Source organism: Mercenaria mercenaria, chromosome 3 (assembly GCF_021730395.1).
Source record: "Mercenaria mercenaria strain notata chromosome 3, MADL_Memer_1, whole genome shotgun sequence".
NCBI lineage: Eukaryota > Metazoa > Mollusca > Bivalvia > Venerida > Veneridae > Mercenaria > Mercenaria mercenaria.
In genome coordinates this window covers 17443927-17458038 of record NC_069363.1, presented here as the reverse complement: position 1 = coordinate 17458038, position 14112 = coordinate 17443927, and the positions used below count along the sequence as shown (strand labels likewise).

Here is a 14112-nt window from a genome sequence, read left to right as displayed (position 1 = left end):
CTGATATACAAAAAGTAAATTACTCAGCGGGCAAAAGTAAGAAATGAATTGCTGAATTGGGTAAAACAGAAGTTAACTAGAGCTGCTTTTGAGAAAAGCGCATGTCTCCCACAACTGCCTAATCATCTGAATAGTTATCATGTATCTGAGTCAACCATGCACCAATGACTTAGAGTGCAGTTACTGGCATCAACCATGCAACAATGACTTAAAGTGCGGAACTGGCAGCGATTTTTAGCGATTTTTGGTAATTCAAGGGCCATAATTCTGAAGTGCCTGGGCCACTTTGGCTAGTTATCGAACTTGGCCGAGGACTTATTTGCAAACACATTTTGTTCAAGTTTGGTGAAGATTGGATGAGAAATGTTCGACTTAGAGGGCGGACAAGATTTGTGACAGACTGACTGACTGACACACAGACAGGAGTAAATCAATGTCTCCCACCACAGTGGTGTGGGAGACAAAATAATTCAAAGATTTAAGTCAGAGTCAGACATGCTGAAATATCTACTTTTTTAGTTTAATTGACAGTAATTCCAGAGCCATCATGTGAAATCTGGACAGGAGCAACATCGGTAAACATAGGACTATTTTATGACTGAAATATAGTTGATTTTTGTTTTTTAAACACTAAACTTCTGAAACTCCAAGACGGTGACGTTACTTATGTGGAGAAGCTAAATCTGAAAACTACCTAGCAACCTTTTTGTGTGCAGTGTTGACTTTAAGCAGGTTTCATTTGCAAATGCAGAAAAGATTATTAAATGCTCAGAAAAACTTACAACTGGAGGCATTTTTGTGATCATTTTTGCAAATACAGTAAGACTACTGAAATGCTCAAAAAAAACTTACAACTGGAGGCATTTTTGTGATCATTTTTGCAAATACAGTAAGACTATTGAAATGCTCAGAAAACTTACAACTGGAGGCATTTTTGTGATCATTTTTGCAAATACAGTAAGACTATTGAAATGCTCAGAAAACTTACAACTGGAGGCATTTTTGTGATCATTTTTGCAAATACAGTAAAACTATAGAAATGCTCAGAAAACTTACAACTGGAGGCATTTTTGTGATCATTTTTGCAAATACAGTAAGACTATCGAAATGTTCAGAAAACGTACAACTGGAGGCATTTTTGTGATCATTTTTGCAAATACAGTAAGACTATTGAAATGTTCAGAAAAACGTACAACTGGAGGCATTTTTGTGATCATCCATGTAATCACAGCTTGACCCTTTGTATCAGTGATTCCAGCTGGGGCCTCCAGATCTAATAAAAGTCTTGCTGTCTCACTGCGGTCTGTAAACAAAATAAAAATATTTTATCTACAGGACTGAATTCATATAATGAACAGTTTTATTTTCAGTAATTGGTTGGTGTTTTATTCAAATGAAACATCCTTATATAATTGTTTAACCATATAAGCAAATGTTCAAATAATCACATAAAATTAAGCAACAATGATAATTATGATAACAATGAAAGGACTGAGTGCTTTTACTTTTGCTCTAGGTGAGACTTCTTTCAATTTCACCTTCCACAAGGCAGCAACTGATAATATATACATTGTACATATATATTTTTTGGAATTGGATTTTAAGCCACACTAACACTATGTAAGGATATATGGTGACTTTCAAGCTTTAGGTGGTCGGGACATGTGTACCTTCAGATATCAATTCAGGCATGGGTAGACACCTGGGTAAAAACACCAATGTTCTGTAAGTCAGCTGGATTCCATTCTCACATAAAGAATTTTCTACACATCAAGAGAAATTTCGAACCCACAGCTGTTTGGATCAAGTGATTCAGTCAGCCACCATAACCACTCTGCCACAGAGTTACCCCTACCCCTTCCCGTATGGGCAACCAATGCAAATCACTTGAAATAATTATAACACTGAAAAACATGATGAAGAGTATTTCGTATATATACCAAGTTCAGCTGCAACATGTAGGGGTGTTCTCCCTTTATAGTCCATCACCATTTTGTATTTACAGTTCCGTTTGACAAGTGCTTTCAGTGCCTCCACAGCGTCATTGCGTGCTGCATAGTGAACAGGTGTCTGTAGCTCACCTGTTGTCTGTGCATTTTTATCAGCTGAAAGGTATGAAGGCATTCTCTAACAATAAAGTTCTATATTAAAAAGGAAAAGAAATCATAATACAGTCTTAAAGGTAGAACAGAACATCATTAATAACATGTAAAAATCTACCTTTAATCTAATTACACAGGCATTGTAGTATGAGTGCAGGTAAATTTCCCAAATGTCTGATACTCACTGCAGATCTTAAACATAACAAATTAGCCTGCTGAAAGTTGGTTTTATGCTTGTCATTTATATTTTGTCAGTCCTATTCATGTAACTATTGCAACAATACTAAAATTAATTTAACTGCAATATAACAGAAAATAAGTCAACATTTCTGTCTTAAACTCAGCAAGTGTTTTACAAATTCTTTTATTTCTTGTTCATTAGTGACTGTAAGTAGATAAAATATCAAGGTAACACAAAAGGGAATTGAGGTAATTCTGCACGTTTGGATCAAATTTGTTTCTACAATGTAGAATTTGATTAAAACCTGGTTTTTCAAAACTTCAGAATATACTTGGATAAGTCAGCAAATAAACAAGAGCTGTCTGTTGACAGCAGGCTCGACTATTCTAAGCACTGATAGAAGTATAGGGTCAAAATATTACCTGAGATTTTCAGACAAAAGAAACGGAACAGATAAGACAAACAATGTACCTGCATTTGTGGATTTGGTTTAGTCTTGCACTATATGGCAATGTGTGACCATGTTGGTAAGCAAGCGTTCAAAGTTTCAAAGCCATAATATCAAACAGTTAATAGACAAAAAAGTGAATGGAATGCCAAACCTAACTAATTTCTATGTCCAAACAAGGGCCATAACTGAGCTAAAGTCCTTGTCCTAGGTAAGTAGACTAAGAAGGTAAACAAGTGGTCAAAGTTTCAAAGCCATATGACAAACTGGTTATGCAAAATAGAGACTGGTACGAAAAACTTAACTGATTTCCAAGTCCAAAAATGGCCATAATTCAGCCAAAATAGTTGACAGAGTTATGTACTCTTGCCTACAGACGGGAATCATGATGATAAACAAGTGTTAAAAGTTTCAAAGTTTCATGTCAAATAGCTTTGACAAAACGTTGACTTGTTTGAAAACTGAACCAATTTCCAAGTCCGAAAAGGGCCATAATTCAGCCCAAATGTTGACAGAGTTATGTACTCTTGCCTACAGATAGAAATCAAGATGATAAACAAGTGTTCAAAGTTTCAAAGGAATATGTCAAATAGTTTTGACAAAACATGGACTTGTACGAAAACTGAACCAATTTCCAAATCAAACAAGGGCCATAATTCAGCCAAAATAGTTGACAGAGTGATGTACTCTTGCCTACATATATAAATCATGATGATAAACAATTGTTCAAACTTTCAAAGCCACATGTCAAATAGTTTTGACAAAACATGGACTTGTACAAAATTTGTACCAATTTCCAAGTCCAAAAAGGGCCATAATTCCGCCAAAATAGTTGACAAAGTTATGTTCTCTTGCCTACATATAGAGATTGTTATAATAAACAAGTGATAAAAGTTTCAAAGCCATCTGTCAATCACTTTACACAAAATGTGAACTGGTACAAAAAACTTAACTAAGATTTCTAAGTTAAAAGGGGCAATGATTCAGCCAAAATCCTTGGAATTATGTACTCTTGCCTAAAACTGGACATAGTGATGGTAAACATGTGTTGAAAGTTTCAAAGCTTTATCTCAAAAGACTTTGTCAAAAAGTGGACTGGTATGAAAAACTTAACCAAGGTGTGACGCTGACGCTGACATCGACGCCGTGGTGAGTAGGATAGCTCTACTCATTCTTCGAATAGTCGAGCTAAAAAGATAGGGTCGTGTCCTTAATTTTTTGCTAGGCTGATTTGAAAAATTTGGACCTCACGCAATTTTTCATAATGGGAGTCTATAGGAAAATCATAACTTCCATAATGTTTTCGCGAATAGAAATTATTCTACAATGTAGATTTTAATGAAACTTTTCACAGTTGTAAATAAACATAATTATGTCCTATAATGTGGTGAAATAAAATCTATAGGTCCGTGTGCTTAGTTTTGAGATATTTGACCATAAGTAAAGTGAATCGCATATATCATGCTAATTTTAAGACATTATTTTGAATTATTTAGCATGTCAGATGTTTTGTTATCATATTTTGACTTTAGATAGTAACAGTGTCATTGTAATAAATTTACTCACTAGTTGCCATTAATTCATAAAATAATTTTCATAATTTTTCCGTATGCCAAATCCAGGCTTTATTCTATGTTTTCTAGATAAATGACGTTATGCCATCACTTCCTGTTTATCAAACATGCAGAACAGCCTTAACTGAAATAAACATTATGATATTTATATATGATTATTTCAATATAGCTCATTTCCAGTGGCTTTTATATACAAGTCAACAATGTTACCTCCAGCATCAATCAACAAATGAATCATATCTGGGTAATTATCTGCTGCCGCTACATGAAGCGGTGTTCTACCATAATTGTCAGCTTGAGTCACATCTGCTCCCATGTCAATCAAAAACTTGGCTACATCTATATGCCATTTACTGGCAACCTTAAAAGCAAAAAGTTTACAAGTGTCAAATTTCAAAAACAAGTTCTAAAGCTTAATGCTCATTCTTAACTTCTTGATATATGTACAAAAAGAACTTACATTCTGCAAATGAACAAGAATATTGCAGCAATCTTCTTCATTAGGGGTGAGTGAGTTGGGTTTTACGGCGAATCGACACAAAATGGTCATATATCGCCAAGCCTTAATTAGGAACTAAACACAGTAATTTGTACTAAACACAGTAATTTGGTTTTAAATTCTCTAGTAAAAAGGCATATATGCTGGAAAGAAAACACATACAAAGTGAGTGACAGTTGCTAACTAACCTCATGTAGAAGTGTTTGTCCATGTCTGTCTGTACAATTAATGTTGGCACCACTGTTTACCAAAGTCTCTACAAAATCTAAATCCACCACTTCATCATCTTTCTGAGATTTCCCTAATTTGGCAAAATACTGGAGCAAGGCACGATTACTAGCACTTGACATAGACTTTGTGGTGACTTTCTCCCCAAATAATTTCTGATCTCCGCTGACAAAGTCTTCATGAATGTCGTCAAGCCCAAGACCTCCAATAGTGCCTCGTTTGTCCAACCCCTCTTCTGTATCACCATTTACAGCACCTGGATGTGTATAAAATCTTAGTTTTCATTATCAATAAAAAAGGTTTAATGCTATTTTTTCAACAGAATAGTTACTTGAAGGTGATCAGTTAACCTAATACAAGTGTTCCTGGATTCTGCAACAGTATTGATTTGTTCTCTTGAAGTAACTGACAACTTTCCCACATGACTCAGAGGTGGTAGAAGAATTACTTCAGACATACTGTGTTCTGTCATGGAGAACAAATGCCACACCTAGAGACTGACCCTTGTGCCACACCCAGAGACTGACCCTTGTGTCACACCCAAAGACTGACCCTTGTGCCACACCAAAGGACTGACCCTTGTGCCACACCCAGGGACTGACCCTTGTGCCAAACCCAGGACCTGACCCTTGTGGCCTCTTGATTCACAGTCTAGTGCTCTGCCTACTGAGCCGGCAGAGTGTGGTTATATCAATAATTCACTTTATTCTCGAAGAAAAAGAAACTCTATTTTCACATAATGCTTATCATTATTAATTCATAAATTATTAGTCTATCTTTTAACTATATAAAGCAAATATATGTGTATTACTAAACAAAACATATTCAAACTAGTAGTGCAGTCAGAGAGAATGGATAGCGTGTAAGTAGTTAGAAAACAGCTAATTACATAAAATCATATCTAAACAGTGTCTTCAGATTTAACTAGCTTTTAACTGATCTGCTAGTGGGCCAACTAGTGATTATATCAAATCCTGACCAAGGTTTTAAAATTATCTATACAGCAATATAGGAAAACTTGTCTTGTCCCCTAGCAGCAATGTTTTTCATGAATCATAAAGCCTGGTTGACAGTAACATCATACTATATATTGTGTGGAAATATTCAAAGTTTTTTTTTTTACACCGCTATATTGTGCATTTTATAAAACCTGGCGGGGCAGGGTTAATCTCTGACTGATGCAAATAATGGTAATCTCAAACAAGAGGGCCATGATGGCCCTATATCGCTCACCTGAGTACCATTGCTCTTAATGATAAGATCAAGTTTTTACATCGATTAAATAGGCATACACTTTAAATATCATCAGGATAAATATTTTCTTGTAACAGTCCATTTTGACCTATGGGTCACGTACTAGTCAGGGCCAATCTCCATACCAAGTCTGAGGCTCCTAGGCTCAAATGCTGCATTTTTGTACTAGCATAACTATTCCTTACCCTGGAAGACTTAAATAACATTTAAAACCAATCTCATTAGATGCTGCTGAGGTATATTCATTTACATAAAATAAAGGAAGGTAATTTGTCATAAATTCAGTCAAAAGTTATCTACTCTGATTGTCCGAGTCCATCTGATGGCATAAATGACATTTCAAATTAGTATCTTCATTTTTTACTGAGATACACCCATTTTAATTTGAAACAAAGGAAAGTAATTTGACATAAAATCAGTCCATAGTTATCTATCCTGATTGTCTCAGTCCAACTAATGACAAAAATGAAATTTCAAATGAGTCCTATAAATACTTACCGAGATAAATCCATTTTTATTAAAATCAGTGGAGGTAATCATGCATTGGTATATGCATGTAGAAGATACAGAGTACAAGCCTTTACAACAATATATTAGAAAAGTAAGTAAAAGCAGAAATTTCTTACCATGGAAGACATAAATAACATTTCAAACCAATCTCATTAGAAGCTGCTAGGTATATTCATTTACATAAAAAATAAAGGGAGGTAATTTGTCATAAATTCAGTCAATATGTATCTTCACTGATTATCCAAGTCCATCTGATGGCATAAATGAAATTTCAGGTCAGTATCTTTATTAGTTAGGGAGATATACCCATTTTAATTTGAAACAAAGGGAGGTAATTTGACATAAAATCAGTCCATAGTTATCTACCCTGATTGTCTGAGTCCAACTAATGACAATAATGAAATTTCAAACGAGTTCTATAAGTACTTACTGATATAAATCCATTTTGATTAAAATCAGGGGAGGTAATTAGATATAAAATAACTCCGGAACCTATGATTGGATCTGACAGATTCATCATGGAATCCAAGATTTATTGTTGTTGAAGATATTTTGGAAGTTTGTTTCAAATCAAACCATAAATAAAGTCTCTATATGGCTTCAAATTTTGGACCTTTAAGGGGCCATAACTCTAGAACCCAAGATGGGATCTGGCCAGTTTTCAAAAGGAACCGAGATATGCCAATACAAGTTGTGTGCAAGTTTGATTAAAGTTGATTGCAAAATGTTGTCTCTATTGTGTTCACAAGCAAAAAATAGCAAATTTTGGCCCTTTAAGGGGCCATAACTCTGAAACCATGAAGGGATCTGGCCAGTTTTCGAAAGGAACCAAGATATTATGCCAATACAAGTTGTATGCAAGTTTGATTAAAGTTGATTGCAAAATGTGGTCTCTATCATGTTCACAAGCCAAAATTGGCAAATTTTGGCTCTTTAAGGGGCCATAACTCTGGAACCTATGATGGGATTTGGCCAGTTTTTGAAAGGAACCAAGATATTATGCCAATACAAGTTGTGTGCAAGTTTGATTAAAGTTGATTGCAAAATGTTTTCTCTATCGTGTTTCACAAGCAAAAAATAGCAAATTTTGGCCCTTTAAGGGGCCATAACTCTGGAACCCATGATGGAATCTGGCCTGTTTTCAAAAGGAACCGAGATATTATGTCCATACAAGTTGAGTGCAAGTTTGATTAAAATCAAATACAAAATGTGGTCTCTATCGTGTTGTGGATGGACAGACGATGGACGGATGACAGACGAAGGGCGATCACAAAAGCTCACCCTGTCACTACGTGACAGATGAGCTAGAAACAAGCGAAATAGTTAGAGCAGTATAATTGTTTAATTCTGTATTCAATGACTAAAATTCAACGCTACATTGGTTACAATGTAAGGTAGATGGCTACTGAATAAGAAATCAGGTTGCCGAATATACTACATATCCTGCACAATAATGCAGTGGACCGTCGTGAAGCTAAGCCCCACCAGGTCGATTAAAACGCACAATATATAAAAACTAACTAACTGCTTGATTATACCATTTCTGCACACCACCCAATTTTTCATGCAAACCTAACTCTTTTTATATTTTTAGTTTAGTCAATGGGATGTAGCTCTAAAATGATAAAGGAAATAATCACATATTTTTATGAATTTATAATTAAGATAATTTATAAATTCAATAAACTTACAGGCCTGACAAGCAAAACATTATACAACAAAGTGACAAGGTACAGCTGAAAATTGGTATCTAGAATTTCTGGCTAAATCTAAGAAATTTTCAAGTCCCATCCAGAAATAAAGTATGCATTTTTATGTCGAATTTCAGTTATCTCAAAGTAAAATGCTAGGTCCCTTGGAACTTGAGATACCAAATTTCAACAGTATAATAGTAACATTAGAGATAATAGTAACATTAGAGACAAACAGTAATAACTAGAAGATGCTTTTGTAGAAAAGCACATGTCTCCCCAAATGCACAGTCGTATAAGCAAGACGTCAACAGGGGACAGGAGCGGAAGTCAAAGAGACACTGATGGTTGGCTACAATAGGGATCATCTACTTGGCATGTCCAATCATCCCACTAAGTTTCACCATTCTGGGCCTAGTGGTTCTCAAGTTATGAGTTGGAAATGGTTTTCTATGTTCAGCCCCTGTGACCTTGACCTTTGATCAGAAATGTATTTCCATGTTCTGTCCACTGCGACCTTGACCTTTGATTGAGTGACTCTAAAATCAATAGAGCTCATCTACTCTGCATGTACAATCATCCTATGAAGTTTCAACATTCTAGGTCAGGTGGTTCTCAAGTTACTGACCGGAAATGGTTTTCCATGTTTGTGCCCCTGTGACCTTAACCTTTAATAGAGTGGCCCCAAAATCAATAGGGGTCATCTTCTCTGCATGTCCAATCATCCCATGAAGTTTCAACATTCTGGGTCAAACGGTTATCAAGTTATTGATTGGAAATGGTTTTCCATGTTCAGGCCCCTGTGACCTTGACCTTTGACTGAGTAAACAATAGGGTTCGTCTACTCCATAAGCCCTGCCACCCTGTGAAGTTTGAAGGTTTTAGGTCAAATGGTTCTCCAGTTATTGATCGGAAATGAAGTTTGAAGGACAAACAGAAGGACGGATGGATGGACAGGGCAAAAACAGTATGTGTCCACCGGGGGTGGTGGGAGGGAGGTTAGACATAATTATACAATAACAAATTTTACATATATTACTTAATTATTGGAATCAATCAAATGAAGTTGTATCAATTAGTATTTTTTAACGGTTATGTTTAATTAAACATTCAAGTATGGAACAGTTTGAAGCAGGGCTTCGGAAATTTGCCGGTTTGTCGGTTTTGGACCGATTTTTGACTTTTCAGACCGATTCGTGAAGTGAAAAAACGAAAAAAATCGGTCCCGTAAAAATGGAGAAAAGTATGAATTTCGGTCTGATATCTCAATACACGATCACCTGCCAAGTAGGAAATTGTTGGTCGCACCTTCAGATAATCAATAATTGTGTCAATCGGTCTGATTGTCACTTTGATAATCGGTCCATAATTAGCGCGTGACGCAATCAGTGCTCGCTCGGCACATCCTTTAATGTTTGCAGACAGCTGACTGCGGTGTATTAAACATTTTTGACTGGTTTCCTAACGTTTCTGACTGGATCCAAATCATTCGACGGGGATCCACTTCTTTTATTTAGAATCCGACGGATCCTTACAAAAGCTATGTTTGTACGGTAAAACCATGCTGCATAAGAGCTATTTGCTGGTTTTTATATGAGCTCACCCGGAAAAACGTAGTAAAAATACATTTTATAAACTGATGACAGACGTTGGGGCCCAGTTACTATTTCTTGCACCCATGTAAAAACAGAAATGTACGCAATAGGAGGGTCACTAGTAACTTTCTAAGTTAACGAGAGAAAATATAATCTAAAATGTAGGTAGATACACGAATGTGATACGTGGCCAGGTAGGGACTGTACAGCAGAAATTCACTCAGGTTCAAACAAGATACTTCGAATATTTTTAACACTGAGGCATTTAGTTGCATGAAGTTGTTTCCGTGTGATCAGTTTACGCACTGTATTTTTAGATCGTTTAAAATCAGAAAGCACAAAAATGATCTTTCTTTCATTCGAAAACTGGTGGTTGATGACGCACAAGTCATACTAATTTATTTGATAACATCCAATCCCTTACTGTTTATTGTTGGTAAGGGTGATTAACTCAGTTTTAATGCATGACACTTATTTTTTACCCTATTTTTTTTCTATGTCAAATGATCAGCATTTGCCATAACAAAAGTTGGTGGTTTGGGTAAGCAATTTAACACTTTTCACAGCACATCTCGCCACAAATTTAATCAAACATCTTAATTTCTGCATAATTTACACCAACATGTAGCCAGAAGTATTGGGCCAGGCTGTAAACGTAAATTGTATCCAGCAGATACATTTTGTGTACGCCGCAGGAGTAAACGAATGTTACGCTACAGGGGATACGGGTAGTAACCGCAGGTCTTGGCATGTGAAAAAGTGTATGTGCCGCGTACATGCTGCGATACTATTTCCGCATACTAAATCATCCAGCGTGCATCGTGTACTATGTTTAGTCCACAGCATGTACGCAGCAAGTAGTACGCGGCAGAGCTTCATTTGCATGTCAAAAGTGTTACTACAAACGTACTATCAGTGTATGTGCGGTGTATATCCTGCGTACTATTTAAAGCCTTGATTTCAGTACACATCATGTACGCATCATATACGCTGTATGTACACAGCAAGAGTATGCAGCAGGCCTTTTTCTTCTGTAAGGGATGGTTTATTTCAAAAGGCTATGTTTGATCACGGTAACAAACAAATGGTCGCTGCATTTAATCAAAGAGCTATAATTGTACATTATAGGTCTTTGATTTAATGAGACATCACACGGAAAACCGATAAAAATAATTTTTATAATTACTTGATTTGAAAAAATTACATGATTCATTTGTTGGGGCTCCAGTTGAAACAAATGCAGAAAATTGTCTTTGCAACCCGACTGTACAAAAAAAGAAAAAAATGGACGGGCAACCACGAATGATAAAGAAAACCGGAGTGGCACTGTTTATCAAATTGGTCTTTTAAAAAACGTTTCAAAATGAAATTTTGTTTACATCAGAAGAGAACATATAATTTTATAAAATGTAGTTGCTTACTGAAATACAACGTAAGTGAAATGAAATATCCGTGGCCAACCGGCGTGACGTTTTGGTACTATACATGCAGGAAATTCGATCTCAGCGTTCAAATAACGTACACATTCGGTCCGCGGCAGAGTATTCTTTAAATACTGAGGCAGTTTAGCAGAGAATATGTGTCGTGTAACTCACTTTGACGCACTGTATTTTATAGAATTCCGTCAAAGAATGAGGAAGCATCACAAAGTATCTGCCGTGTATACGGTATCGAAATCACGTGTGTTGGCTTTTAGACTAGTTACGCACACGGTGTCAATGCCTCGTATTATCTCGGAAAAACATCAAAATTTAAACAAAGTAACGATCACACATAACACTGAATAACTGTTTTCATTGTATGGTAACGTGCGGTGACTGGTAACTCAGTTTTAATGCATGACAAGCTTATTTCTTTACCCTATCATGTTTTTCAAAATATGTAATATTGGGAATGCGGTGGGTGGGGTAGCGCCGATGTCAGGATTTTTGTTTCGGACCCATTGAGTTATCAAAATTTCCGGAGCCCTGGTTTGAAGTGTAAGCAAATTTTACAACAGACTGTTGTTACACAGACTGACCACTCTGTAAAAAATTTTAAATCAAGCATTCTCTAATTTGCTGATTAATAAATTTTTCAATTTTTTTTTCCAAACATGTAAATAAAGTATTAAAGAAGGCCATTCTGGCTGTAAACGTTTAACAACTTGGATAAAAAATCCAAGATACACTTCTGTGAAAACAGTATGAAACAGGGTTGAATATTTCTGATATGTTCCATAATATACAGATAGGGAATACGGGTAGTAACCAAGTCCTCTGGCAGCCATAGTTTTTGAAAATTCAGTGTAATTTGAACAATCTTGGTAAAGGGTCAACAAGGAAACATTTCTATGAAATTATTTCAAAACAGATCAACAGTTAATGACAATACGTTAACTAAGATTTATTCTGTTTTAAGTCTGGAGACTATGAATTTTGATAAATCAAGGAAAACTAGAAAATGCTTTTGTAAAAAAGCCCATGTCTCCCCCAATGCAAAGTCCTATAGGCAAGAAGTCAATAGGGGTCAGGAGCGAAAAGTCAAAGAGACACTGATGGTTGGCTGCAATAGGGATCATCTACTTGGCATGTCCAGTCATCCCTCTAAATTTCAACACTCTTGGCCTAGTGGTTCTCAAGTCACTGTTCAGGCTCCTGTGACCTTGACCTTTGATCAAGTGACCTCAAAATAAATAGGGGTCATCTACTCTGCATGTCCAATCATCCTATTAAGTTTCAACATTCTAGGTCAAGTGGTTCTCAAGTTATTTCCAAAAAATGATTTTACATGAACAGGCCACTGTGACCTTGACCTTTAATAGACTGACCCCAAAATCAATAGGGGTCATCTACTCTGCATATTCAATCATCCTATGAAGTTTCAACATTCTGGGTCAAGTGGTTCTCAAGTTATTGATCGGAACTGGTTATCAATGTTCAGGCCTCTGTGACCTTGACCTTTAACGGAGTGACCCCAAAAACAATAGGGGTCATTTACTCTGCATGAACAATCATCCTATGAAGTTTCAACATTCTGGGTCTAGAGATTCTCAAGTTATTGATTAGAAATGGTTTTCCATGTTCAGGCCCCTGTGGCCTTGACCTTTAACAGAGTGACCCTAAAATCGTCAGGGGTCATCTACTCTGCATGACCAATCATTCTATGAAGTTTCATCATTCCGGGTCAAGTGGTTCTCAAGTTACTGACCGGAAATGGTTTTCAATGTTCAGGCCACTGTGACCTTGACCCTTCACAGAGTGACCCCAAAATCATTAGTGGTCATCTACTCTGCATGACCAATCATCCTATTAAGTTTCAACATTCAGGGTCAAGTGGTTCTCAAGTTACTGACCGGAAATGGTTTTCAATGTTCAGGCCCCTGTGACCTTGACCTTTAATGGAGTGACCCCAAAATCGATAGGGGTCATCTACTTTGCATGTACAATCATCCTATGAAGTTTCAACATTCTGGGTCAAGTGGATCTCTAGTTATTGATCGGAAATGGTTTTCCATGTTAAGGCCCCTGTGACCTTGACCTTTGACAGAGTAAACAATAGGGTTTGTCTACTCCATAAGCCCTGCCACCCTGTGAAGTTTCAACATTCTGGGTCAAGCGGTTCTCTAGTTATTGATCGGAAATGGTTTTCAATGTTCAGGCCCCTGTGACCTTGACCTTTGACGGAATGACCCCAAAATCAATATGGGTCATCTACTCTTCACAGCCAATCATCCTATGAAGTTTCAACATTCTGGGTCAAGTGGTTCTCTAGTTATTGATCGGAAATGGTTTTCAATGTTCAGGCCCCTGTGACCTTGACCTTTGACGGAATGACCCCAAAATCAATATGGGTCATCTACTCTTCACGGCCAATCACCCTATGAAGTTTCAACATTCTGGGTCAAGTGGTTCTCTAGTTATTGATCGGAAATGGTTTTCAATGTTCAGGCCCCTGTGACCTTGACCTTGGACTGAGTGACCCCAATAACAATTGGGGTCGTCTACTCCAGCAGCCCTTCAACCCTATGAAGTTTGAAGGTTCTAGGTCA

General features: G+C 36.7%; 1 protein-coding gene across 3 annotated transcripts in view; it reads right to left on the bottom strand.

Annotated features, from left to right (window-relative positions):
- The window catches only part of LOC123525348 (uncharacterized), a 59239-nt gene that overhangs the window by 33785 nt on the left and 11342 nt on the right, over window positions 1-14112 (bottom strand). For all 3 annotated transcript variants that reach the window (XM_053537936.1, XM_053537935.1, XM_053537937.1), the window contains 4 exons: window positions 4993-5288; window positions 4516-4666; window positions 1941-2105; window positions 1194-1303 (listed from right to left, as the gene is read on the bottom strand). In XM_053537936.1, the coding sequence (XP_053393911.1) occupies window positions 1194-1303; window positions 1941-2105; window positions 4516-4666; window positions 4993-5288 (722 nt within the window). The remainder of the gene's footprint in view (window positions 1-1193; window positions 1304-1940; window positions 2106-4515; window positions 4667-4992; window positions 5289-14112) is intronic.